The sequence below is a fragment of the Pseudochaenichthys georgianus genome, chromosome 19 (assembly GCF_902827115.2).
Source record: "Pseudochaenichthys georgianus chromosome 19, fPseGeo1.2, whole genome shotgun sequence".
Lineage (NCBI taxonomy): Eukaryota > Metazoa > Chordata > Actinopteri > Perciformes > Channichthyidae > Pseudochaenichthys > Pseudochaenichthys georgianus.
Genome location: NC_047521.1, coordinates 20555638 through 20583632, shown reverse-complemented (window position 1 = coordinate 20583632; position 27995 = coordinate 20555638). Strand labels below are relative to the sequence as shown.

The 27995-nt window shown below is 42.7% G+C and overlaps 1 protein-coding gene across 5 annotated transcripts; it reads left to right on the top strand.

Moving 5' to 3' along the window:
• On the top strand, window positions 1-26847 carry taok2b (TAO kinase 2b). 5 transcript variants are annotated; one of them, XM_034108158.2, is made up of 21 exons: window positions 1-660; window positions 2284-2322; window positions 3072-3212; window positions 4157-4228; window positions 4324-4425; window positions 5825-5870; window positions 5997-6093; window positions 6360-6473; window positions 7338-7429; window positions 7536-7629; window positions 8777-8858; window positions 10256-10423; window positions 11450-11656; window positions 12079-12293; window positions 12596-12773; window positions 12911-13039; window positions 13564-13767; window positions 14500-14739; window positions 19553-19765; window positions 22703-22885; window positions 23424-26847. In XM_034108158.2, exons 2-21 carry the CDS (start codon window positions 2320-2322, stop codon window positions 24396-24398), a joined length of 3555 nt encoding a protein of 1184 aa, XP_033964049.1. In that variant the 5' UTR covers window positions 1-660; window positions 2284-2319; the 3' UTR covers window positions 24399-26847. The 5 variants fall into 5 exon arrangements, with proteins under 5 accessions (XP_033964049.1, XP_033964048.1, XP_033964047.1 ...); XM_034108157.2 differs by having other exon boundaries at window positions 13564-13788; XM_034108156.2 differs by lacking the exons at window positions 19553-19765; window positions 22703-22885; window positions 23424-26847 and having other exon boundaries at window positions 5-660; window positions 14500-18460.
• The last annotated feature ends 1148 nt before the right edge of the window (window positions 26848-27995 follow it).

The window sequence follows — 27995 nt, the reverse complement described above, 5'->3', positions numbered from 1 at the left end:
CACAGTTAATGGTGGTTTAAACTTGTGTTGACGTCTGAAGCTCCTCGGCCACGCGCGGGCGTGGGTGCAGCTCCTGTGCCTGATATGGAAGCATCGAAGAAGAGCACTTCCGATTTCCTTTCGGCTCCCGCCCCGCTCCGCCATCATGAAGCCCTGAACAAAAACGGATGGAGAGTCGAGCAAAATGGGGATAACACGAACTGGAGATTAAATCTGCCGACAACACTAACGTAATGACAGCACAAAGTGGAGCACGGAGCGGACCCGTGGAAATTAATAAATCCATTCCCCATTGAAAACGTCCCAGGCAGTTATTGGCGTTACGTTATTTAGTTAGCGGTGTTGCTAACAGCAACTAGAGCTAGCCTGTGATTTTGTTAGCTACCCGGCTAGTTATCTGTTAGCAGCCGTCAGTCAGATAGCTGTCACTCTAATTGACTGGCACTTTACTCATGTCAAGCTGCGCAGACGGGCTAGCTGTCCAATTGACTGGGAGCACCAGGATGGAGAGGAGTTTAAGTAAAAGCGTCGACAGGCAGAATGTGGTTTGTTCGTGTTGAATAGACACCAGTGCCGAGGAAAGGGGAGTGAGACCAATATTTTCTAGCCAGGCCGGTTAGCTAGCTCCAGGGCTAGCTACAGTGGATCCCAGAAGCCACGGTAAGACATGTTATAAATCATTCAGCATGCTAATGCAGCCGACTGCGCCACTCTATCCCTTTTTTTGCAGGGAAACAGAACCTAGCATAATTAATTAACCAAATCTTCAGATACTGGAGACGTTGACATTGGCATGAAAGCTTGTTGTTGGCCTGCATATTGAAAACCTAACCAGTCTTGAGTTGTTGTTGTCCACTGTTGAATACATGTAATTTATTTGTTGAGCTACATAGCCTAATTGACCAGCCAAGTGCAAAAAGCCATGTCGCTTTCCCAGCTGAGCTCCTGATTGCAAACCCCTATAGAAATAAATAGTTTTCTGCCACAGCAACCAAGGATTATAACATTTTTTCCCCAGAATATGCACAGGGTTGTAAAATTATAGGTTGGGGAGGTTAATTTTGAATAAAACCCCACATTTCCAGGATTTGTTGCCGCTTCCTGTGTGTGTCTGGGATTCTTATAAATAGACTGAGAGCTTGCTTTAGGCTTTGTTGCAAGATTGAAAGAACTTCTCATTTTCAAAGGGAACCTCAAGCTTCCTCTTTGACTGAAGCAAAAATGGCCTTAAGAGAAACGTTTCATGTGATGCTTGTTCATTTTGAAGTGTGCGGAAATACTAACACGAAGGCCCAGTCGTTCACTTAATGATCACTATGAAACATATGGAGCATGTGTTACATATTACATTACACTCTGACAAGATCCTAATGTCCCATGATATACCCCGTGCCAGGCTGTTAAACTGACAGACAGTGCATCACACAAATGATGATTGCAGTCTGCACTATAACCATTATTATAAGCATGCAGTACAAGTACAATTAATATGTTGGAATAAGTGTGTGTTTCTATATTTGTCTCCGCTTAAAAGTGGGAGGCTCGATTACACAAATGGTAAACCAGTGTTTATTTTCTCTTTGCAAAATAATCTTGTCTATACCTGTACTGTAGACTACTATGCATTCAGGTTTAAAAAGGCTGCGAGTAAAATGATTAGTAGGCCCACACATTTAATAAGGTAATTAATGTGCAGTCATTTAATAATAACTACTCATTTTGATCTTGTATTGAAAGGAATGTAACACATTCAGAACCTAATGAGACATGTTTCAGCCTTTTTAAACATGATATATAATGTTTTCTGCTGGATTTAATGAGTCGAAAAAACGCCATACAAGATATAGTGAAGTGTAGTTCATATTGTAAAGTCAGATCAATAATAAGAGCTATCAGACACTGTAGTGTTACTTATCCAAAGGTACAACTTGATAGGCAAATCATATTCATGCTAAACTGGTAAGCATTGTACTTTTAGCTCATAGCATTTCCATATTGGCCTCAGAAATGTCACACCAGTTTCGCTCAGACAATATTCTGTACTGTATCTCCATTGTGTTTTAGATACACCCCTGTACACACACGTCTAAGTGAGATATGGGCTGGCTGCTGAATGACTAGTCAAATGTATTGTTTGTCTGCAATTATTTGTTTTGTTTAACATACAATGAAAATATGTGTTTTTTGTGCATATTGAAGTCATACTTAAACATCATGAAATAATTGCTTGAAGACATAATATTCATATATTCATTTCTCCCTCATTTCCAATGCGATCTACAGAAGCTAAAAACGGAATATTCCGTGTCTGGGTAAATTATGGTAATTAACAATTTTTTCTTAACAGTTTTGCTGCTATTGTTTATTCTTATATTTCTGCTAGAGGGACAGATGGAGGATTATGGATGAATGGGTTAAGTGTGTGGTCATTTGACGCTTATGGACAATTTGATATTTTACATGCCAACACATTTGCATTTTTGTAGATTTAAACCGTTCAAATGAAGCTGTAGATCAAATGAAGCTGAAGAAACATGAACCTTAGTGTCTCGCCCGTCAGGGATGGTGCCACACATTGATTTAGCAACGGTTAGCCAACTATCGTCATTGCACCCAGCTTCCCGGTAGTAGTGAACATTCAATATTGTTTAAAATAATAAGTCAGTTAATTTTCTTTTTATGAAATGGCCCATCTTTCTTTGCTTATAATATGTTGGATACATGTTAGCGAAATGTGCATTTTCAGGCCAGTTTTAGCCTTTATTGGAGAGTGACCCCGCCTTTAGTTACCCTGAGGACCCCCTGTTGAAGACCCATGCTGCAGATAATATGCGCCTGTCTGTCGATTTATGTCACAGACTTTTTCGAGCTGAACAAGTTAAACATTTCAACACATTCACTTTATATAAATGACAACATAGACACACATAATAATAATAATAATATAAAGCTATAACATGCATAGGGAGGTGTGTGACCATATTTCTATCCGCTTGTGTTTCTAACACAAACATTGGTGATCTTTCCAAATAACAGACGCTCACCCTGTGTGTGTTTTCCTCGCTCACCAGGCGCTGGCCATGCCGGCGATTGTGCGGGCCGGGAGCCTGAAGGACCCCGATGTGGCGGAGCTGTTCTTCAGGGATGACCCGGAGAAGCTCTTCACCGACCTCCGGGAGATCGGCCATGGGAGCTTCGGAGCGGTCTACTTCGTGAGTTCCTCTCCTTAGTGTTTGGGTCTGTCATAGTAATGTGTAAACTGTGTCGTTCATCTCTCAGCTGGCTGATATGGATACACTCATCATTTAAAGGTTGCAGAATTATAATTGACCGGGAAAGGGAGTTTAATAAATCAAACATTTCTACAAACATATCTTTTTAATTTATAAATCAGGTTAAGTTGGCTCCTTACACTTTGCTGATACAAATATCCAACTGTAAAATGTGATGGAGCTCTAAAAGGCAACTCACAATTACTCTATTTATATCTATCTATCTAATCATAGACACAAAATAAACAATGAAAACAATAACTGTTTGCAGCTCTCAAAGGGATTGTTAGTTGTAGCAGCTCAAGCTACATCAGATTGTTGCTACAAATTATAGCACAGCCCAAAAACGTCCCCTTAGCTGAAGCAAAGATGAAAGGAAAAGGCTATTTATTTATTTTTTAAATGTTGAGATGTTATCGCTGTGGAGAGTCTAGCCTGGTTTAAAGCTGCTGATGGTATGATAAGGACAGCAAAGTTAAGGAGCTAAGCTGACAGCTGATGGAGAGTGATGTTGTGAGATGGTATCTGTTAGACAGGAGGGAAGAGAGTGATGAACTGCCAACAAAACACAAGGTGGATGCACCTATCGTGTGAAAGGCGGCAGGAGGGAAGAAGAAGGTAACAACATGGTGCGAGTCAAGGACAAGAGGTGGAAGAAAAAGCTCTGTTTAATGAAGGGTGAAAAGCAGCGTGTGATGTATGAAGGGATCAACAGGAAAGGAGAGAAGAGGGGAAAAAGGCTCAGTAGAAATTCTAGTTTTATGTGATGTTGATTACTCTGTTAGGTCTGATGTAACAATGGCTGCTAAATCCCTCAGGATGGGAAAACTAAATATTCAAAAGAAGGTATTTCTCATCCGTTGTCTCTTCCATTTCCACGTTAGGCCCATGACATCCGCACAAATGAGGTGGTGGCCATCAAGAAGATGTCCTATGGGGGCAAACAGTCCAATGAGGTAAGACCCGACGACCCCCTCAGCCGTTATCCAATCGCAATTTTCAAATCAGTTTATCAGTTTGCTCTTCAATGATTTTGGCTTTGATTTTTCAGAAATGGCAGGATATCATCAAGGAAGTGAAGTTCCTCCAGAAGCTGCGCCACCCCAACACTGTAGAGTACCATGGCTGCTACCTGAGGGAGCACACAGCATGGGTGAGTGTGTGTGTGTGTGTGTGTGTGTGTGTGTGTGTGTGTGTGTGTGTGTGTGTGTGTGTGTGTGTGTGTGTGTGTGTGTGTGTGTGTGTGTGTGTGTGTGTGTGTGTGTGTGTGTGTGTGTGTGTGTGTGTGTGTGTGTGTGTGTGTGTGTGTGTGTGTGTGTGTGTGTGGGCGTGGGCTCTTTTCATACGAATGTTTCAAACCTTTACTGTAAATTGATTGTGCAATACACAAAGAACTTGCTTTAGCTACACATCGTAGGTGAAATAGTGTGGTCAAATGCAATGTAAGAGCCTCTTATAAACAAACAGGTTTCTGTCAATGCAGACGTTCACCCAAAGTGCATTTTTAGTGCATCTATTCACAGGTTTCCCTAAAAGGCTCTTGTTCCCTTGGGAAAGGTGCTCTAGTTTTAAAAAAAACATTGTAAAGTGTTTTTGTCATCATTAGCGCTATACTACATATTTTTTTCAAAGCTTCTGCTGAGGTATTTCAGTAAATAGTTGGATATCTGTTTTTATATTTTAAAATGTTCACCATTACTCAGTTCATCATATCAAATACGTTTGTCTATTTGATTAAAGCTACCTATTCAATGAGCATAACTTGTCTGTGCATGTCCCAAGCAGGAGTGCAAACTGGTTTTCCCGCAGCAATTAAAATGTTGTTTTGCAACGGCTAAACGGCAACAACTTCTAATATATGGAGGGGTTGGTCACTTGTATTGGCCCTACCTTGTAACAACAGCAGCTCTTACACTTAAATAACATACTCAATTCAAGGCCAAACTGCTTCACGTCCAAAAAAAAGCTCTGTGTGGAAAAGTCCTTAAGTCAGGGGTCTTAAAAAGTATTAAAAGTTGATAAATCAATTTAGCGAACATTAAGGCTATTAAAAAGTATTAACGGGCATTTTCCAAGGTGTTACATTTTGTAGCTTGTTTTCAATAAGTATATAAATGGTCCAAAGAGGTTGTGTTCTACAGTGTGCCTGAATGTAATCATTGCGTAGGTGTGAAGTGTGATTCTGTGTAGTTTATTGATGGCATCCCGTTGGATGTGACGTCATCTGAACAGGACATCGTGCGCTCACTGCTTGATAGCGCGAAGGTCCGTTTACGCCGGTTGCTAAACAACATGGTTATGGGGGAATGCAAGTCTGCGTCCAAATGGTTGGAAGATAAGGAGGAAGGACAATCAATACTGTATATAGTCAATGTGAGGTGAAGTGTGTCGCCAATGTAACCGGTTAGAACTCAAAGTGGCGATGAGGTCTTAAAATGTATGAAAAGGGTCTTAAAGAAGGTCTTAAAAGGTCTTACATTGACTTCAGGATCCCTGCATACACCCTGTAAGTGCAAAAAGCATGCAGTTTAATCTCGCTCTGTGTCTCCTAGCTGGTGATGGAGTACTGCTTGGGCTCAGCTTCTGACCTCTTAGAAGGTAAGCAGGAATGAATCAAGTAATTAAGACGCCAACACGAATTAATTAGCATCTACTCAAGTGTGTTCAGTCAGTTGTTCTGGAAAAAACAATGCCTAATATCCCGTAATGCCTCTCTTATCCCAGTCCATAAGAAACCTCTCCAGGAAGTGGAAATAGCTGCCATCGTCCATGGTGCATTGCAGGGCTTGGTGTATCTTCACTCTCACAACATGATTCACAGGTAACCCCCGTTTATTTTCTCACTTTCTGTATCTGTTCTCCTCCCCCACATTTCTTATGACAAGAGACAAAACAAATACAGGGCGAAAGCACAAACTGTGCTGCCGAGACCAGCTTATGCAACAGTGTTCACACTCTGAGCAGCAACACATTTGAGTACATCTGACAAGACACTGTCTCTCTCATATGTCCCCTATTTGTTTTGTCTTCCTCACGATTCCCCCGGCCAGTCATTTTCTCTGATCTGATCATGTCTCTCTCTCTCAGGGATGTGAAGGCAGGAAACATCTTGCTCACAGAGCCGGGTCAGGTCAAACTGGGAGACTTTGGCTCCGCCTCCATCATGGCCCCGGCCAACTCCTTTGTGGGAACACCTTACTGGTAAAATATCAAATGTATTGCTCATCACCGTTTCTCAGGAGATGAGGACAGTTACTCCTTTGGGATTCAGAAGGATTGCACCAGATTATGATCCAGCAAAGCTTACACCTTGTTTCACTTATTTTAAATGTCGTTGTTAAGCGTTGCTAAGTATTTCCCTGTATCATAGTATACCTGAAAGGTGTTTTTTAAAGTTTCCAAATCTGGTTGATTTAAAAACAGTCAACTTAAAAGTAAGGAGTGAACTATCTCACTTTCTGCTCATCTCAGTGGAGAACTCCATTGCATACGTGGAGTACCCGTCTGTAAGACAAATGGCAGCGTGTAAAGATGGAGTTTATCAGCTAAAGCGATGTCAATCATTTCAATTGCATTTATTTCATAGACTGTTTGTAAAGGGGCAAGTTGATTTTTTTTGAAGTGAGAATTGAACCTTGAGTCCTGCCATATTTGTTAATCAGGGTCGATTGTATTAAGACCTTAAGAATGATAAGTTAAAATAAGAAATGTCTTTGATATTAAAATGTAATTACTTTTAATTGACCTTTTTAGCTGGCCCTCCCAGGGAGCGTGCGAGTCCATCAGATTATTATTTGTATATACTACATGTGTTTTTGAGGTGCTGGAAACAGCATTTAGCATCAGCATTTTCCCCGGCTGTACCTGCGCGTTTCTCACCGGGTCGTCAGACTATTCATCTTCTACAGGTTTCTGTAGTTATTGAATATGTGCCGGCCTAACCCTGGTTTTGTCCCTGCTGTTTGATGTGGTGGGGACGTGGGGACAGTGAGCCCGAGGCTCTCTGATAGTCCAGGTTCAAAGAAATGGAAAAGGCTGAATTGCTTTGTTGTGTCCTCCATGCAGGATGGCCCCTGAAGTGATCCTGGCCATGGACGAGGGCCAGTACGATGGGAAGGTGGATGTGTGGTCACTTGGCATTACCGCCATAGAGCTGGGTAAGAGATGTTCATAAAGTGCTCCACTTGTGTGTGTGTGCAAAGAGCTGAAAGCATCCTTTTTCTGCCTTTCTCTGTCACGCAATGTTGTGCTTTGTCCCTCTAGCGGAAAGGAAGCCTCCTCTGTTCAACATGAATGCAATGAGTGCCTTATACCACATCGCCCAGAATGAGAGCCCCGTGTTGCTGTCTAATCACTGGTGAGAGTTGGTGAAACTGTCTTAATGTCCTTTTGTTGCTGATTTAATGTGCCAAGAGAAAACATGTTATGTTGCTTGATATCATATTATAAATGTTGCTTTTGGAAAATAGCTTCTGATGGGTTAGAAGCTTATACAACATAGACATTATCAAAGGATATTTAATTGTATACACATTTCCAGGAAGTCTACCGATATGAAAGAACTTGGCACAGTGTTTAGTCCTGATTTCATGGATCTGTGCTGCAGTTCAATCAGTTAAAGGTCCCATGTCATGGCCATTTCCACTGATCATATTTCCATTGTTGAGGTCTACTAGAATAGATTTATACTGTGCAATTTTCCAAACTCACATTGGTTTCGCATAGGCTACAGCATCTCTGTAAAGTATGTGTATTCAGCAGTATTCACTCTCTCCACTAAACGGCTCGCTGCAGCTGTTGCCCCCCCCCTCCCTGTGAGCCCAGTGTGCTCCGATTGGTCGGGACCAGTCGGGACGCTGTGAATCACGCTGAGCTCCGTGGAGGTGTGACTTCCTTGTTTAGCGATACACAGCGAAACACAGCCAAACTCACCCTGAGCACACACAAAGTCACAGCCGAAGTAAAAACAGTAAGTGTGGCTTGATATTGAGTAAGAAAAAGATTGATAAACGCTGTGAGAATGGGTCTGCAGAGAGAATTTCGCCGCGATCCCAACTGTCTGTTATCAGCCTGCAGCCAGGGAGGAGAAATCAGCAGAGCTGCTTGAACTGAGTGTGTGAGGAAGTCCGTGGATTGGTCAATTTGGACCAATCAGCGGGGGCTTAACGTAACGGCTCCGTGGACGTAACGTAACGGCTCCACGGATTGGTCCATTTCGTTCCGGGTACGGATGACATCATGCGTACCCGGAAGAATAAAATGGACTCGTATCTCCAACGAGGCGTTTTGGGGAGGTATTTTCTGTTTTAGAGTTTTAGTCGCTACAGGGTGTACTTTGAGGGTTTTGACTCTGCAGACCGTTTACATGCAGAAAAACCTTCATAACACACAAGGGGACGGGTAATAACCAGAAAAGCATGACATGGGACCTTTAAATAATGCCTTCACTCATAACATCACAAAGTGAATGGTGCTTTTATAAAGACAGTCTTTATCCTTTTCAGGTCGGATTATTTCCGCAATTTTGTGGACTCCTGTTTGCAGAAGATCGCCCAGGACAGACCTACCTCTGATGTGCTGCTCAAGGTACAAAGTGGTGTTTGTTGTCGCACATGAAGGCAGGCGGCAGCGTTTGATTCTCTCTTTGTCAGAGAGATTGAGCAAAGGGAATCAGAAGAAAAGCGCTTTCAGCCACGGCACCAATTGATCTATATTGAAAGGATTAATATGACATGTTTTTCATCTGATGAACATTTTGTGTACGGCACAAACACTGCTCTCATCTACATTTAATTCCATATTGTACACCAGGTGTTCAATTTTTGTTATTTTCCCCTTAAATATAGGGCCCTCTTTCTCCTCAGTTAGAACCAGCTGTGTTTAACCCTTAGATGCACGAGTGACTGGAACCTACACTGTTCCATAAGTGGGTCAAAAAGCACCCGTATTAGAGTAATGTGTTTTTATGCCATTTCTGTCATTTTGGTTAAAAATCACTTGTATAATATTTAGTATTATATTTTGGTTCACACTAGAAATATTTTATATTTCATTTCTCACTATTTATAATTTCTTTTACATTTTGAAAAAAAACGTTTTGAACATATTGATGCAAAGATCTCCGCTATTCTGAGACCTTCACAGTATTCCAGTCCCTTTTCAAAACTTGTCTACTACTAGTGTAAAGCGATTTTGAGTCCTTGAAAAGCCCTATACAAATATAATGTATTGTTATTATACTGACAGGTATCAGGTCTTGCTGTGTAAAATAATCTTCCTGAGAGGTGTCACTTGTGATGTAGTCTGTGTGGTCTACAGTGAATGTATTCCTGACAGCAACAGGTGGTAAGAATCAAAGGTTCCCATAGGATCCCATAGAAAATGTATGCAGGTTATTTTTGACCCACTTATGGAAACTTTAGGTAGTAATACAAAAACTACAATTTCTTAAAATGTAAATTTAAAATTTGAACGGCATGATATCCAAAACATGTTTTTTGAGGAATAGCTGGAATATGAAATGATAAAAATGTTTGATTACAAAGATACTTCAAGAAAACCACCTCACCGGGTCAAAAAAGACCCACTTATGCATCTAAGGGTTACATAAATACAGTAGTCATCTCTGTTTACGTTTTCGTTCCAGTTGGCTCAAGCATGCGCTGGCATAACAAGCGGGTCAGCTTAATGATGTCGGGGAAACAAAAAAAAATTGCCCTCAAAGGAAAATATAAAAGGGAGGGACAATCCTCATCAGCATGTAGGCAGAGTATCTAAGTTCATGTGCAACGGGTTCATGAGCAGAATCCTAGAATAAAGGAAAATCAATATAAATATCTTAAACAATAATCGCCCTGCACCCTCACTCCCATCTTGGGTTCATGTTGGTTATTCCTAATATACCAGGAAGTTGATTTGTAGACCCTAAGCACCCTGTGGCAGTTTAATTGTTCACTCATTCTCTCATCCCTTCTATCCTGCAGCACCATTTCCTATGCAGAGAGCGTCCCGTCACAGCGGTGATGGACCTGATCGCCCGCACCAAGGACGCTGTCCGTGAGCTGGACAACCTCCAGTACCGCAAGATGAAGAAAATCCTCTTCCATGAGGCGCTCAACGGACCCGCACCAGAAGGAGGCGACGAGGAAGAGGTAGGACTGGGACAGAGGAGGAGGGGGAGGCCAAGAGTGCTGAGGCTTTGTTCATCACTTCACATTAAGTTGTACATGTGAAACTTTTCTTCGATACCCAAATCTCTAAAAACGGGGCTGCAACGGATCTGATACAGACTGATCCAGATTTGAAATATCTCTGACGTCAGAAATGAGGAGCTCCGCCTATATGGGCAACTCTCCACCTATCAGGAGTAGACAGCCACGGCCATTGCCGTTCGAAAGCTGTAGTTCATATGCCAGGCCTGTAGGTGGCGCTGTAGTCTGCCACAAAAGCAGCAAAGAAGACTTCTCACAGATTCAGCCCTTGCAAAAACAGGGCTAAAAAAGAGCGAAATGAGGTATGGCTAAAATGCATGATCGGTTTGGTATTTTGAAAAAAAACTTTGCAGACATGTTTTATATAGGTATGGCCCTACAATATATTGTTCAAATATAGCATGATGGGTCCACTTTAAGATAGTTTCAAGGCTTTTATTGTCATGTGTGCATAGCTACAGTGTAGTTATGACATTGAAAATCTTAGGTCACAGATACTCATGATACTTTAAAACTAAGACCCCTCTTGTAGGAATCTAGTCAAAGAAAACAAATAAGTCATCGCTGCCCTTTATGTACGCACATGTCCGGGTAGCTGGTTTCAGTATCCATCCTGCCTTTGTATCGTACTTCTCGATACATTATGTGAACTTAGGGCCCCTTCCTCTCACTTCCTCTTACAAAGGCTTTTGTTTCCATCAACATTTAATTCCCGTCGGTTGTTCCCTCGAAAAGGAAATGGAGGAATTCTGAGAATGTGGGGTCTGCACTTTTCCAAAGTGTTGACCTGTGTCTCGCTTTTAGTTTTACATTTTACTGCACGTCTGCTCAGAATATTTTTCATTGGAAAGCACATTTGTATATGCTCTAAACCGGTCAATATACTACTACCGCTGCGACTGTTAACCTATAAAGTGGTAGCTTTGTATTTCCTGAGATCATTTAAAGTCCTTTTCTTCCCTCCAGGATGCGGAGCAGTACATGCTGCGCACCGGCACCGTGAACAGCATGGAGAGCTCCCACTCTCTGCCCTCCATGTCCATCAGCGCCAGCTCCCAGAGCAGCTCCGTCAACAGCCTGGCCGACGGCTCTGACGACAGCGGGGAGATGGCCATGATGCAGGAGGGCGAGCACACCGTCACCTCCAACAGCTCCGTCCTGCACAAACCGCTGGTCAGTCCAAATACATTACTGTGTGGGCGGGAATGTGTGAGAGCAGTGTGAGAACTCTGTCCTGCCCAAACCCCTCTTATACACATTCGGCTCCATTTGCATCAGTTAGACATGGCTTATGTTGAGAGAGAACCTTTTTTTTCAAAGACTTATTTCATACCAACATCATTATAGAATAACATTTGTTTTGCACCCCTTACACCAAATGAAAGCGAAAGAAGCTTGCCAAAGTTTAGTGTTTTTGTGAAGTGAGTGTATCTTCACTGAGCCAATGCCCTAAATAAAGTTAATGCCCTGTATTTAGAATGTAGTACTAGTGTGACATTTAGTTAAGACTAGTCAGTTGAATACATTTTCTTTATAGCAGCACAAACCTGTTTGAATAAATCCTGTTTTGTTCTCTGCTTGTCTCCGCTGTGTAGAGCCATGACAACATCTACGATGATCCCTACCAGCCGGAGATCGACCCGCTACGAGACGCTCCGTCTGCCGGTGGCGGCGGAGAGAGAGAAAGGGAGAGAGGAGGGAGGCGGAGGAGAAACCGAGATCATTTTGCCACCATCAGGACGGCCTCGCTCGTCACTCGGCAGATCCAGGAGCATGAGCAGGGCTCGGCCCTGAGGGAGCAGATGTCTGGGTGAGGGGACACACATGAAAATAAAGCCAATGCATGTTCAACAAGTTGGCTATAATAATATTATTCGTTTTATTCTTTTAATACAATTAGATTCCAGTGGCAGCTATGTAGGATTGTTTTATGACTTACTGACAAGATAATCTGCTTCATCCATATTTGTTTGCACACAAAAGGACGCATACAAGGATAGATTGCATTCATTAAAGTTGATTTAATAAAAGACTTGTATAAAACCACTTTACTCAAATGAAGGGTCTGTTCAAGGATTCTCTTAGCTAACTTCCTGCCTCGTGTCCTCACAGGTACAAGCGCATGCGGCGGCAGCACCAGAAGCAGCTGATGGGCCTGGAGAACAAGCTGAAGGCAGAGATGGACGAGCACCAGCTGAGACTGGACAAAGAGCTGGAGAACCAGAGGAACAGCTTCTCCATGGAGGGAGAGAAACTGTCCAAGAAGCACCAGGCCATCCTGGAGAAGGAGGTGAGCGGGTGGTGGAGGAGGGAGGAGGATAACTGCCATTGAAACTAAAGAGAAGTCCAGTAATCTTGCCATGCATTTTATAAGCTTGTGTTTCTCATAACTCATGATGTTAATGAGATGTTGTTTGTGGTTTTCAGACAAAGGCAGTCCTGACTGAGGAGAAGAAGTTCCAGCAGCACATCCTGGGTCAGCAGAAGAAGGAGCTGACGGGGCTGCTGGAGTCCCAGAAGAGGCAGTACAGAGCCCGCAAGGAGCAGCTCAAAGAGGTGCTTTTCACACGAACCAGTCTTTTATTCACTCTTTTTTCTGAGTCAAATGTCCCTGGTAGTTTTTTTTTATTAAATACAATGCACTCACACTTACGACACACTTAACCTTCACTTATTTTTGGTGGCCAAAGTTCTATTTGACTTGTAGCCATTTTAGTTTTATTCAACTAATACAAGTTTGAATCAATAAAAAAGGGACTTACTAGTCTCAAGTCTTTTCAGAATGTAATGTAGCCAAAATATCACCTCGCTTATCACTCTCACACACATATCCTGTTTTGCATACATGTTATAATTAGCTCTACGTGGTTTTTATCCAACTAAAGCAACCATTCAATTAACTTAAAATGTACATTTTTATTTAGTTTTCACACTAAAATAACTAAACGTAATTTAAAATGAACCCTAGATTTCCCAACACAATCCAAACAGCCCTGATCCTTCTGCTTAATCATCCTTTACTACTACTACTACTACTACTGTACTGTCCGTTCATTGCCTCTTGTGTGTCTCCCCTCCAGGAGCTGAATGAGAACCAGTCGACCCCGAAGCGGGAGAAGCAGGAGTGGCTGGTGCATCAGAAGGAGTGTTTGCAGCAGCTGCAGGCGGAGGAGGAGGCGGGGCTGCTGCGGCGGCAGAGGCAGTACTACGAGCTGCAGTGTCGCCAGTACAAGAGGAAGATGCTGCTGGCACGCCACAACCTGGAGCAGGACCTGCTCCGAGAGGTATCGTGTCAGATTGACATGGTATTAATTACATTCTCCTCAAATGTACTTTAAGCAGCCAGCAGTCAGGTAGACTTCTAACAGTTATTAGTTTTATTTATTTGGGATGTATCAGTTCCCCCGTTTTCTTTACTTTGAAACCTACCCAAAGTCCATGCTAAGAATTTAAGGTCAAGAAATCTATTATAAAGTTGTATTTTCGATTGTAAGCATCACATATTTAAGGTAATGCCTAGTTAAGAAATATCTCGCCGTCACTTTTTAGTTTTAATCAGCTCTTATTTCTTCTTGAAATATTCCAACGTTCCTTCTGTGCAATGATAGGAATGGCGGCTGAAGCTGGCTAAAAAAATAAAAACATCATTTTGGTGATAAAACCATCCAAAGCGTAACTCGCACCAAAAAAAAATCAACATTGTTAAAAAAAAAAACTTGAAGAATTATTTATTTTGAACTTTGGGTTGAACTGCCCTTTAAAAAAAAGAAAGACTGTAGAGTTGAATACACACTTCTCACACAGATTGGGAGAAATACACTTAGTTATCATATTCTATCTATATAAATGTATTTAAATATAAAAAAAAGAATACTATTAATAAACCTATAGTGAGATATTATTATATTCTCCTCACACAGACCTGTAGAAGAATTGAATCTCCCTCTCCTCTTATTATTATTTTGATATTTTACGATACCCTCCATGCCTCTTGCTCACCTTGTTTTCCTCTCTAGGAGCTGAACAAGAAGCAGACCCTGAAGGACCTGGACTGTGCGATGCTCCTCCGGCACCACGAGACCACCCAGGAGCTGGAGTTCCGGCAGCTGGGTTTGGTGCAGCGGACGCGGGCCGACCTGATCCGCACGCAGCACCAGACGGAGCTCACCAACCAGATGGAGTACAACAAGAGGCGCGAGCAGGAGCTGCGGCAGAAACACGCCGTGGAGGTCCGCCAGCAGCCCAAGAGCCTCAAAGTGAGTGAGGAGGGAGAGGGCGAGTCCGCAGAGGGGCCGGGCGGCCGCTGGGACGGCAAGGCAGGGGGGGCCGGAGTAACAGACGGGGAGGGAGGGGAGATAGAAACTGATAGGGAGGATAAGGAGATGTGTGATGTTGAGCACGATGGAGCAGGTTGTGTGGAGGAGGGCGAGGGTGTCCCTGGGTTAGAAAGGACAGACAAGTTAGATGGAGACGTTAAAACAAAGGGAAACGAGGACGAGAAGGACAAGTGGAAAGTGAGTGAAGAGGGGACAGAGGAGAGGGAGGTAGAAGGAGGGCAGTGGGAGGAAGAGGAGGAGGGTAAAACACATGTAGAAACAGACGAGGAGGAAGAGGAGGGCAGGGGCGTGGCCGACGGCTGTCCCTCAGAGTTCATCTCGTCCCTGTCCCCGGAGAAGAGACGTCTCCGCCAGCGCATCGACGAGCTCTCCGAGTTTTACTTCCCCGACGTGGAGGAGGAGCCCGCCCCCGTCTCCCCCCCGTCCCCCGCTCAGACTTCCTTCCCTTCCCTCTTCTCCCACGCTATCTGCCTCCTCCTCTCCCTCTCCGCCGCTGCCCAGCCCTCCAACCTCACCCTGCTGCTCCTCTCCATCTTCCTCCTCTCCCTGCGCCGCTCCCCCCCCCTCCCCTCTGTGGCGTCTCTCATCCTCTCCACGGAGCTCGCCCTCTTGGCGCTCTTCTTCTCGTACCTCTTCCTGCGCTCCTGCTGCTCCCTCTCTCTCTCCACCTACCTGTCGCTCAGCCTGTGGGCGAGCGGGATCTTCAGTTTAGGGCTCTCCTTCAGTCTGGGGATTTACTACATCCCCATGATCCTGGTTTCTGCCTCCTTCCTCTCCTCTCCCTCCCTCTTCCTCTCTCTCTACTTGGTGGTGGTGCTGATAGTCAGGCCGGCCCGAGAATTCCTCCAGCACGCACCCCGCAAAGTGAACCGCCTCTATATGCGGGTTCTTTTCCGCCTGCCTCGCCCTCTGTTCGCCATGTGCCAGTCGGTTTTCGGCGGCATGGCAGAGCGTAACCTCTATGAAATGTTTCCCAAAGCGGGGCGCAACTGGGGCGGGCGCCAATCCAAAATCCCTGTCCCCCTTAAGAGCCTGCCGTTAGAGCACCAGGCTCGCTGCAGTAACGCCTCCCCCCTGGCCAACGGTCTCCTCTGGGTGAAGCGTTTCAGCCGGCGGCCCCTCGGGGTCCTGGCAGATCTGGCTAACTCCGTCGTGCTAAAGTTTGCCGAACGGCTCCTCAAGAAGCTGCCTCTAAGTGTCCGGATCAAATTCCAAACGCTGGGCCTCACGAGGAGGGAGAACCCGAGCCGGCTCCCCCGACTGCTGCCCAGGGAGGTGAGGGAGAGGAGGCAGAGGGAGAGGAGGGGGAGAGAGAGGGAGAGACAGAGGAGGGAGGAAGAGAGGTTTTTCCGTGAGGATGTGAGGTGGGAGTGCGGGTTGAGACGAACTTCATCCGGAAGGTTTGTCAGGGGGAAAATCCGGCCATGGAGATAGAGTAGATAATGAGAGACCAATGGATAGTGTAAAACATGTTCTGGTGGTGTGTGTGTTTGTGTGTGTGTGTTGCCATGCTCCCTGTCCAACCATCATTGGTGTGTCTTTTTGATTTGGGACCACACGTCTCTCTTTGTTACATAACTCCCAAACTGGTTTTTGGTCACATTTCCAAAAGAAAGATGAGACACAGACCCCCAACGTGTGTGCTCACAAGCCGTACTGTGGTGGGCCGTGCTGATGTAAACAGCTGAACCCACCGTTACTGTACCAAACCCAGTGAAGTTCCATTATTGTGCTTTTTGTAAAAGTTGTTATTGTTATTATTTTTGCTCTTAATTTGTAAGACATATTTTATGGTTATTTTTTAAGACCAGTTTTGTGCAATCTGTAGTTTTTCTTTCATAGTGGTCTTATCTTCAAAGGGTGCACTGTTATCTCGGTGCGTAGAACAAATATTACAGTGTTGCAAAGCTGGCTATAATTTCACTCCCCAAAGCTGAAAACTGTGAAAAGGTATTAAAATAACCTAAAGATTTCACTAACGTCAGCCGAACACTAGCCCTCAGTCGGTAAAAAGTGCAATAAAAAGCTGAACAGAAAGATCTTGGACCACTGCGAGACGCTTGATCGAATAAAGCGTAGTTTATCTGTTTCGGGGTCCAAAGTGTAAAATACTTGCTTACGTTGGCCTTCAAATATTAAAACTTGGGGCCAGTTAGCGGGAACAATAACGCTTGATAACACAACCAAAGGATATTATTTACAGCTGGTGAACTCATATATTTTACACTCTAGTTAGATATACTGTTATTGCTCTTTATGCAATAATATTTTTTATGATTTACCATGTAAACATTTAGATATTTGTACCCTCAGTAATCCTATTCATGTTCAGCAGTTGAGTGCCTAGTTACAACTGTTGGCACGAATGTTAATGTCTCTTGTGAAGTGGCGTATCCTAAAGTAATAGTGGGATTATAAGAATGCAGAATATACGTAGAAGTAGTGAAATATAATAGAAAACGTATTTAATATTTCAATGTAGCCTAATTTATATGAAGCCATATAGACAATCGTTTGAGACATGCAATCGTAAAATAAGTCCAAAGATTGATGCAACTACTGAATGTGAAAGTAAAAATTAAGCAGTTAAACATGATGTGAAAATAAGATATCCAGTAAAGGCACACGTTTATTTTTGCACTTTCCAAAAGACAATTAAAAAACAAAAGTAGAAGAGCAGATTACTTCAGATAAGTGCAAATATTTTCACTTTCGCCGTATGCAACTTAAAAAATATATAAACATAGTGTTCCAACGTGATGTCTTCCAGTATCTTGTTTTGTTTGATTAAAAGATGTTATGTTTGCATTGCTATTATATGACAGGGAACAATAACAAATCCTCTGAATTAAGAAGCTGGAACCAGAGGTTTATTGGCATTGATATGTATTTTTGCTTTAAAAAATCAAACCAAACAATGAATACCCAATCAGACCAAAAAAGTCATGTGACCGTTTATAGCAGCGTTTCCATCTAATGCTTTTGCAATCTTAAAGACTAAACACCAAAATGCTCTGGTTTTAGTTCAAATGAAGTCAAACGAAGCCCACATTGCATAGATCTGAGAGAACTTTTAGAATGAGTTAAAATGCATTAGTTACTATCGATGCTAATTATGTAGGAGACTAAAGGCCCTGTACTGTATATCACAGGAGAAGGACTTTTGAGCCACTTAAATGGAGGGCTATTTCTGAGTAGGAAAACTTAATCCAGGTAAAAGAAGAAAGTAGGGCACTTTATTTTTGGTGACCTGCATTGAGAAGTTTAGCTTTAAAAAAAAAGACACCATTTTTTTTATTTTGAATGTAACTTATTTGCCATTGAATTTCATTTGTGGTCCAGTGTCGTTTATCTCCTGGTCCTCTGTGTTTGTTTACATGTGTGTATTCTGTTTTGTTGTGACACCGTTTCCACAGTTACATCACTTTTTTTTAAAAATATTTTATTTATGCAGTATTTATAAGACAAGTACTGCATTCTGTTTGGCAGCCATTTTGTTGTCCCTTTATTCTCATTTTAGCTGCATGAGTGTTGGCGTACTGTATGGCTGTTTGCCGCAAGCAGAGAGAAATATTTTGTCATAAATCCAGATTTTTTTTTTTTCTTTACACAAAAAATAAATTATTTTGTGTGAAAATCATTCTCTTGTTTGTTTTTATGATTTTTGTCTCCATTATTACCTTGTCTTCATTTGTTTACACCCCCCCCCCCCCCCTCATTTATCAACAAATCTTGTTTTATTTAAAGATCCCTTTCACCCTTCCTCCTCTCTCACATTGGATCTGTTATCGTCTGATGCCCTTCCCTTTGAACATAATGCCAACAGCTTCTGTGGCTTTTTAATAACAAAGCTTACATACGTTAAAGGGTGTTAAACTGGTATACAATCGTTCATAGGACTCACACGATTTCTGTGTTATTTGATGAAGCAAATTTCTTATAATGCCAAAATAAAAGGTTAAATAATATTGTATTTTTTAGGAAATGCAACACATTTTTCATTTTAAGTGTCGATACAAATTCATTAAATTAAGGAGGCATCTTTAAATCCAAATGTATTTTGGTCTGCTTATACGTTCCATGTTTAAAAAAGCGTAATGTTTTTTCTAACTACATTTGGTGACCTGAAATGTTTCAAAACATTGGGTTTAAACGGTCTTATTCAATCATTTGCACATTCCATTTTTCATCTATAAGTGGAACTCCTTATTTAATGAGACAAAATACCTTTAAAAGAAAAAAAACACCTTTTAACACTTTCTTACATAATTAGGATTCATGTTTTAAGGCATTGACTAAAAATGGACTTCATTACAATCAAATAATTGCGTCCATGTATTATCAATTTAGTTTAAAACTGCTTTATTGCATTGAAAAACAATAATATTGCACAACCATTTTTTTTTTACCCAATGGAGGAACCCAAAACACTTATTATACAGCAAGATATAAAACAAAGCAGACCATAGAGAGGCATTGATGTCATTCTGGCCATGCTGCGGTCACTGTGGAAGATTCAACACCTGACAGGTATTTATACAACAGTTGTGATTTTCCTATGGAAGGCATTAGTTGGAGTTATGGTAACATTTTCTAACAATAATTTCATCATGATTTGTTACAAATATTCTTTAGTTTGCTATTTTTCCCCATCATTTTCTGTGTTTACCATCCATCTCCATGTCCATAAATGAGCACCTGAGCCGAGCTGCTTCTCTCTCCTCTCCTGCAGTCCAAAGAGCTGCAGATCAAGCGTCAGTTCCAGGACACCTGTAAGATCCAGACCCGGCAGTACAAGGCGCTGAGGAACCACCTGCTGGAGAACACGCCCAAGTCGGACCACAAGGCCCTGCTGAAGCGGCTGAAGGACGAGCAGACGCGTAAGCTGGCCATCCTTGCCGAGCAGTACGACCACTCCATCAACGACATGCTGTCCACTCAGGCTGTGAGTAAGGCAAGGGGTCGTCGTTCATTTCACTCTCGCACCACAGGGGGTCCGCCCTGCCCGCACGCTGCCTGCCATCCTGCCCGACAACAACAACCTCCTGGTGCGCCTCCACCTAAACCCACATTTCCCAGCCTTATGCCTGTATTGCCCTCTTCCAAAACATCCCTTACCATTACATTCTCTCATTTTAGGGGCTAAGACTGACATGTAAAATCTTAGTTAAGGGGATAAATGTTTGAATACTGTAAAAAGACAATTAGTTTAAGGTCCAGAGGTTACTAAAACTGTTTCTGCATAAGGGGCCATAAAGCAACATTATGTCACAACAGTGTCCCTGTATCAAAGCTTTATTTCCCAGTTTACAGTTATACTAACGTATTGATGGTAGAACCATAAAGACAGTTATGGAAACAGTAAATGTTGCACCCTATAGTTTGTCCAAATGTAGCATTGTCTTTTTCCAGACTTTATTCTGCATCATAGCATATCGACGGTACAGTTAAATGTATTAGTATTTACCTTAACCCTATTGAAATTACATTCATGTTAACTGTATTGGTGTCAATTGCTGATAACACTCTTAAAGTGCCATGTAAGCTGTGTAAAGAAAGTAGTGCAATATAAAGCATAACATCAGCGCTGAAATTATATATTATTATGGGGTGGAATTTTACAAGTGTAAAACTCCACATTATAAATGTTACTTATGCAAAAACATGCAAGTATTATTATGAAAACGGGCTTAAATGGATCAATGCTAAGAAAAAGTCCCTGTTAAAGAAATATATAAACTTAAAATGATTACAAGCACATCAGAAAATACTACATTTTGAGAAGCTGAAACCATTACACTTTTTTAAATTGGCAACTTAAACAATAATTGTTAAAATACTTTTGTAAAGTTCAAGAGCATTGCATTTGTACGTTTTTACAGTACGAAGTAAATGTGCCTAGTTGATTCCCTGGTGAGGGTTTTACTTTTTAAACAGTCAAACATAGGGATCAGCCCCCCCCCCCTCTCCAGCTCGCCCCTGCCCTGTAAGCGTGCGACTCACACACATAGACAAATCTCGGGTGTTAAATGAATGAAACATCGTAGGAAGAGGACGTGATGTGAGGAAAGGTCTCGTTCCCTTCAGTGACGTAACGCCCTGTGCCTCTTTAATTGCCTCTCATCGTGCCATGTAACCCCGGTAAGCCAAATCCCCGCTGCCCTTGTTCGTCCGCACATCTTCGCCTCGCCATGCGGCCAAAGTCTCTTTGGGCCGGTTTCCCACTCACTGATTAAAGTCAATGCTGAGGTCAGAAACACAATATTGCTTTTAAGTGAAGAATTTCTTATGGAACATTTTTGTATCTGTTAGCCAGGCAGGTTAAAGAAGTGCAACATTTTGTAATATTACACTGATTTATTAAGATCATTGATATATAAGTTATCAATATAAGGCAGTTTTCCTATTTACAGACCAACTTCCACTATTTCTGCTTGAAACATTTGAGTTTATCAGTATTATATGCACAGAAATTCATAATTAGGCTTTTAATTTGACAATTTCTTTAATTTGTACACATACTTTTGACTTCCTCATATTCATTTCATTTCAAACCTTTATTTAATCAGATTGGTCCCTTGAGATCATAGATCTCTTTTTCAAGGGAGACCTGCAGCATATAGGTTCCACATGAAACATAAAACAATAAAGGACATCGTACATTATATTTACAGGATACATTTACATAGTTATAGACATTTACAAGTGCCCATAGTATCAACGAGCATTTCATTTAGCCTAGCTTTAAAAACATGCAGAGGAATGAGATTACTCAGTTTCAATTCTTGCTGAAGCTTGTTCCAAGCAAGTGGAGCTGCGCACATAAAAGCTGTCTTACCTAAGACAGTCCTTGCTCTTGGCACATCTAACAAGACTACATCATGTGACCTCAGACAATAGCTGCTTGCAACTCTCTGTGTTATCAGAGAGCAGATATAATACGGGAGTTTACCCAACAAAGGTTTATAAATAAACGTGTACCAATGACTGAGCAGTAAGTGATGGCAAACCTGCCTTGGCATACAGGGTACAGTGATGAGTAAGTGCTTTACAATTTGTGACAAATCTCAGTGCGCTGTGATAGGCGGCATCTAACTTGTTCAGGCAATAGGCAGGTGCATTCATATAGACCAGATCACCATAGTCCAGCAAAGGTAAAAAGGTCACAGTGACTAGCCTTTTCCTGGCCTCAAGCGAGAAACAGGACTTGTTTCTGAAAATTAAACCTAGTCTAACCCTCAGCTTTTTAAGCAGGTTATTGACATGAAGTTTAAAAGTAAGACAATCATCAAGCCAGATACCAAGGTATTTATAACAGGTAACAACTTCAAGTACTTGTCCTTGCATATTAACAATATCTAAAACAGGCTCTGGTGTCTTTTTAGCTTTTGAAAATAGCATTACCTTGGTTTTATCAACATTTAAAAGAAGCTTTAGTTCAGAGAGCTGAGTCTGAATAATGTTAAAAACAGCCTGTAATTTAACACCAGCCTCCTTAATGGAGGGACCGGCACAGTACATCACAGTATCATCCGCATAAAAATGTAAAGTAGCTTCATCCACATTTTCACCTAAACTGTTGATATATATGGAGAATAAAAGTGGACCTAAATCAGAACCTTGAGGAACACCATTAGCAATGTGTAACCACTCAGAAGACAGCCCATCAAAGTGAACACATTGGGACCTTTCAGAGAGGTAGTTATTGAATACAGCATATAACAAAACACTGTTTCCACAAACATACTCCTGCTCTTCTCCTCTCTGTGTGCATCTCCCTTTCTCTACCTTCGTGTCCTCAGCACTAAAGCACAATATACCGCCCATACAATCGTGCCAAATGCATCTTTTATTCATATACCTCTTATTTTCTGTCTCTCAGCTGCGATTGGACGAGACCCAGGAAGCGGAGTACAAAGTGTTGCGCATGCAGCTGCAGCAGGAGCTGGAGCTGCTGAACGCCTACCAGAGCAAGATCAAGATCCACACGGACACGCAGCACGACCGGGAGGTGAAGGACCTGGAGCAGAGGGTGTCCATCCGCAGAGCGCTGCTGGAGCAGAGGGTGAGACTCAATCACTGCTATGAAGCAAAGCTCTATCTAATAAAGGCCTCTGGTGAGGTTTAGTAATCCAGTTAGGCCTGCAGAGAAGATTGGAAACTGAAAGGCAACCTAGCTATAACGTTGTTGGATCAGATAACACTTTTTGCTGTCCGATGTTGAGACAACTAACTTCATATTTTCTACAACTATACCTTTAATAAAGGGTTTAACCGCAAGGTACTCTGAGTAATCATAGGTAAACATAATCGTCACATAATCTTCATCAGTGGAGTTATACTTTAAAGATTTCCTGTGTGTGTAGATATCTAGAAAAGAAGTGAACTTAACATAACAACAGGGCATCTCAATCTCCTGATAAAGATTTTGTGTTTTGATAAAGAGCCTCAAAAAAGCAACAAACTTGTGGTGAGTTTTCTCTCAAGTTTTCTCTCTTTTTTTGCGGAAAATTTAAATCTTGGATTGGGAAATTATGTTAACACCTTTTAGTAATGCTACAATTGAAAATAAACATTACATTATGTTTTAAACTTTCTCCTAGATCGAGGAGGAGATGCTGTCCCTGCAGAACGAGCGCTCGGAGCGGATCCGCACGCTGCTGGAGCGCCAGGCCAGCGAGATCGAGTCCTTCGACTCTGAGAGCCTGCGGCTGGGCTTCAGCAACATGGCGCTGTCAGGCATCCCCAGCGAGGCGTACCCCATGCAGGGGGGCTACCCCAACGTCCCGCCCCCCAGCTCCCGCTCCGTCGGCCACTGGAGCCACGGCATACACCCGCACAATCTCCCCCCGCAGCACCATCCCCCCCAGCCGCACCCCCGCCGCAGCCACGCCAGCAGCAGCAGCAGCAGCGGCATCGGGAGCGGCAGCGGGGCGGGGGACCGCCGCAGCGAGGCCTCCTCCTCCTCCTCCTCCTCCCATGCCCTGGGACTGGCCCTGCAGGGGCTGGGGCGGGACGGGAGGGAGGTGCACCACTCGTCCCGCTCCTCCGCCTCTTCTTCCTCCTCCTCCTCCTCCTCTTCTTCCCACCACCAGCGGCACCACCTGCCCCAGCACTACCACCACCAGAGCACGCCGCAGCTGTACCGCGAGAGGGAGCGGGATCGAGACCGGGAGAGGGAGCGGGAGAAGGAGCGGGAGCGGGAGTGGGCCGGAGTGCGGGGCTCCGGCGGCGACCTGGCCCACCCTCACCCCCTGCCCTTCTCCCATCACCTGCCCTCTCGCTCCTCCTCTCAGTCCCTCGCCATGCTACCTCCCCCGCCGCCCGCCCCTCCCTCCATCTCCGGCCCGTCCTCCTCTTCCTCTTCCTCCTCCTCCTCACAGGGGGGGATTTACTCCGGAGGGCTGGGTGTGCGGGGGGCCCCCAGCCTCCTGGCCCTGAGGAACAGCCCCCAGCCTCTGAGGAGGACGGCGTCCGGCGGGGGGCCAGGGGGGGCCGGGGGCAGCGACGGCGTCCTGAGCCGAAGCACCTCGGTCACCTCACACATCTCTAACGGATCCCACCTCTCATACTCTTAGTCGAGAGGGGGGTATCTTGCAGGAGGGGAGTGATCTAGGAAGGTAGCTATCTCAGGGTGCATCTCAATACTCTCAGCTTGCCTTTTCATGCCCTCCGTCTCACTGATCTCTCCTCAGAATATCTCAAACGCAGAGGATTTAGGGATATCACCCTTTCCTCTTAACGCACAGTGAAGCAGAGATCAGTAGGGGGGGGGGGGGACAAGCTGACTTTGCTGAGCTGCTCCTTTAGACTCAGGGCGGGTAGAGAGGCTTTCTCCCATTCCCACTGGTGTATAAAGGGAGGGAGGAATGTAACCACCTGTAATACCACTGGATAAATGTGGTATTATATTTAAAAAAGAGGAGGTTTGTGTTCAGTGTTTTTATCTTTGTTACTGCCTGTATAAAAGTGAGACAGGAAGTGTGAAATAGGGATGTTTTACCGTTTCTTCTCCCAGAGCTGCAGAGAAAGTGGACGGCAGCCATGTCTTCTTCTATGATGTTCTTTGATTGAATGGAGAAAGAGAGAGGACATGGGGAGGGATAGGTGTTTTTCTGCATTGTGTATGTACTTGTATGTAGTCTGTAGTGTTCAGATATATCTAGCAAGCACTCGTAAACTGCGGCTCCAGAAAGGAAAAAGGAGGAGAATCACAAAAGAGGAAGTCTCCAGTCTGCGGGGGGATTTAAAAACACTTTTTATTGATTTACAACGGTTGATGTTTTGTTGATTTTTTTGTATTAAGTGTATAAAAAAACCACAAAAACAAGTTGCTTGGAACGTCACCAATGCCTTTAAGGGGTTCTTAAAGGGATGTCGTGCCATCAAAGTTTTTATTTGATGACTGCGAGATAATTTAAACACTGAATGTTTGTAAAGGCAAAAAGACTCTGTTCTAAAAATGCAGCTGGGATGAAGAGAAACATTTGTGAGGACATGTAAAAATACAAAAGAAAAAACAACAACTTTCCATGACATATTGAGTATCTAAACAACATAGGTGTCAATGGGAGTCACTCCAATGCATGAGATAGATGTACAAAAAAAAACATTCGTAAACATGACCAAACCACATTTGAAACGTGCCGTACCTGTCCGAAGATCGCTCGTCCCACCTTTTTGATCTTTACTGTACATATTTATGGGGATATAAAAAAAAAAACACAAGTCATTGGTTTTATAGAGTAACAAAGATAATGATAGTAATTTTGATATATTCAAGTGAGTATTGAATTCAAGATTTAGAGCGACAACTCCAACTGCATTTTCTATAGGTGTCAATATTACCATAACTAATCCTGATGTATCGTTGTTGTAACCATGTTCGCAATTTTCTCTCGCGAAGAAGAAAAAAAAGGGCCCACTTTTGACTGTAATTAATAATGATAAAAACTGTTGTCAGGTATGGTGTGTGTTCAAGATATTAAGGAATATTAATAATGGGTTATTAATAATCGTTAATGATTCATGTATGTGTCTAGTTATATTGCCACTTTATTTTTTATTTTTAGACAAAATAATCGAATTTTTAAAAGACACTCGTAAAGCAGCAACACCCCACTTATTAACCTCCTCCTCTGGACTCATGGAGAAGAGATTTTACAATTAGGCACTGGAATGTAAATGCTGTTTTTCCTTTTTCTATTTATTTGTTTTTAGCATAGGGAAAACGTTCCACGCGTAAGCTCTCGAGGACAGAAAGAGAGGAAGAGTTGGCACAATCCTTGCTGATAATCTCACTGGGTGCAGCATGACTGATGTGTGAAAAACAGGAGAAGAAGAAAAGGAGGAAGTGGGAGGACGTGCGTCGACTGAGCTGCTGTGAACCTGCACCCTCTTGTGCCGGCACAGCAGCAGTGACCGCAGCAGCACGTCCTCCCAAAACAAGAAGACGACACAAATCAGTGTTTCATGGGGATTCACACTGAAGGTTTCTTTACTTGAAGTAGAAAAAACTGGACTTTGTTGTTTTTTATGTTATTTGAGATGAAAAAAAGATAATCACCCTGCTGTTTGTATGACACAGAAACACCAGCTCAAGACAATTCCCTGTATAACCTACTACTTTATGCTCAGTTGGAATCTCAGTGCATGCATGAACTCCTTATATAAACTAAGACTGGCGGGTTTCAGGCCTTGTGTTGCGGGAAGTCGCTGTGGTAGTGTTTTTAGACGGGTTGTTGTCAGTGTCAGAGGTCAAGGCCGAGGGCAGGGAGTCTCAGTCCCTGAATCGCGCCCGGAGGAAAGTTGAAGACGAAGAAGCAGCACAGGATCGTCTGTGTTTTGCAGAGTTTTCGAGATGGGGAAGGGAGGGGGGAGTTGGGGGTTGAAATCCTTATCAAATACTCCAAATCAAGCTTTTCCAAGCCTGACGAGGACAAAGGAAGAAGGGTCTTGACACATGTATTGGAACAGAAATGGGGTGCTTTAAAAAGTAATTTAAAAAAAGATAATAAATTGATATTAACACATTAACTCGTCGTGATTTGATATGTTTTAATCGGATGGCATCATTTATTAAGATGTTTATTACAAGGCTGAAACTGATCGGTTGGTAAAAAAAAAAATACATTCTACATTTTCAGATTCACAAATTAGCTTGTTTTCTTGGTCTTTTAGGATATTCAACTTTAATATCTTCATTGTTTTACGTTTGAACATGTCAACTTTGGCTTTGGGAAATTATGTACAATACTTTTTAACAATTGTATGAATAGAGAGAAAAGATAAAACCCATTTCAATGTCCCAAAGCCCATGTTTACATATGAATGTGTTATTTTGTTCCAATAACAGTAAACCCCTCAAATGAGTTGGTTTGCTCTCATATTCACACTTAAGAGTCTGTAAATAGTGAATGTGTGAGATTTTAACTGAAGATCATGATAAATCGTTTGTTAGGGCTTCAAGTAAGTACAAATATATTATAACATTGTTGAATATTGCCATAACAAAAGACTGTGTGCTGTGAAAGCTATTACACTGGACTCAGTTCTGCCTTTCAGCTGTATTTCAGCAAATTGCTTGTTAAAGAAAAAAAAATGACATCCAACATTATTTAATTGAAGTTAAAAACCAAAAAACAGTTGATATCCAGATGACTATCCTATTAATAATAGTTGATTAATTATCGACTAATCCAGTAAGCATTGAGTTTTTTTTAATAAAGATTTGGAGGTGTGTACATAGGTTAAGAATACCATATGTTATGCACAATATGTATTTGTATATATATTTTCCAAAGCAGGCTGTTTTTATGCCCGATTATGCTCGTCCATTGTGTGTGCATGCTGAGCAGCTATTCGTCCTACTATATCTGACTCTGACATCATGCCGACGCACCTCCCTTTAAGATGCGTCAGTCATCTGTCCGTTAATGGAGTCATTCAGGCTGTTTTCTGCAGGAGGAGATCTACATTTAGCGTCGGCCGACAACCACCAGGAAGGGAAGGGGGACGGAAATGAGGGGGGTGTCCAAAGAGGAAAACCCTCTCCCTTTAAGAGCAAGTGGGACATAGCGGTGCGAGAAAAGGAGAGGAGGGGGAGAAGAAAGAGGAATTAAAAAAGAAAAGGAAGAAAGAGACAGGGAGGGAGGAGGGAGAGCGGGCGATAAAAA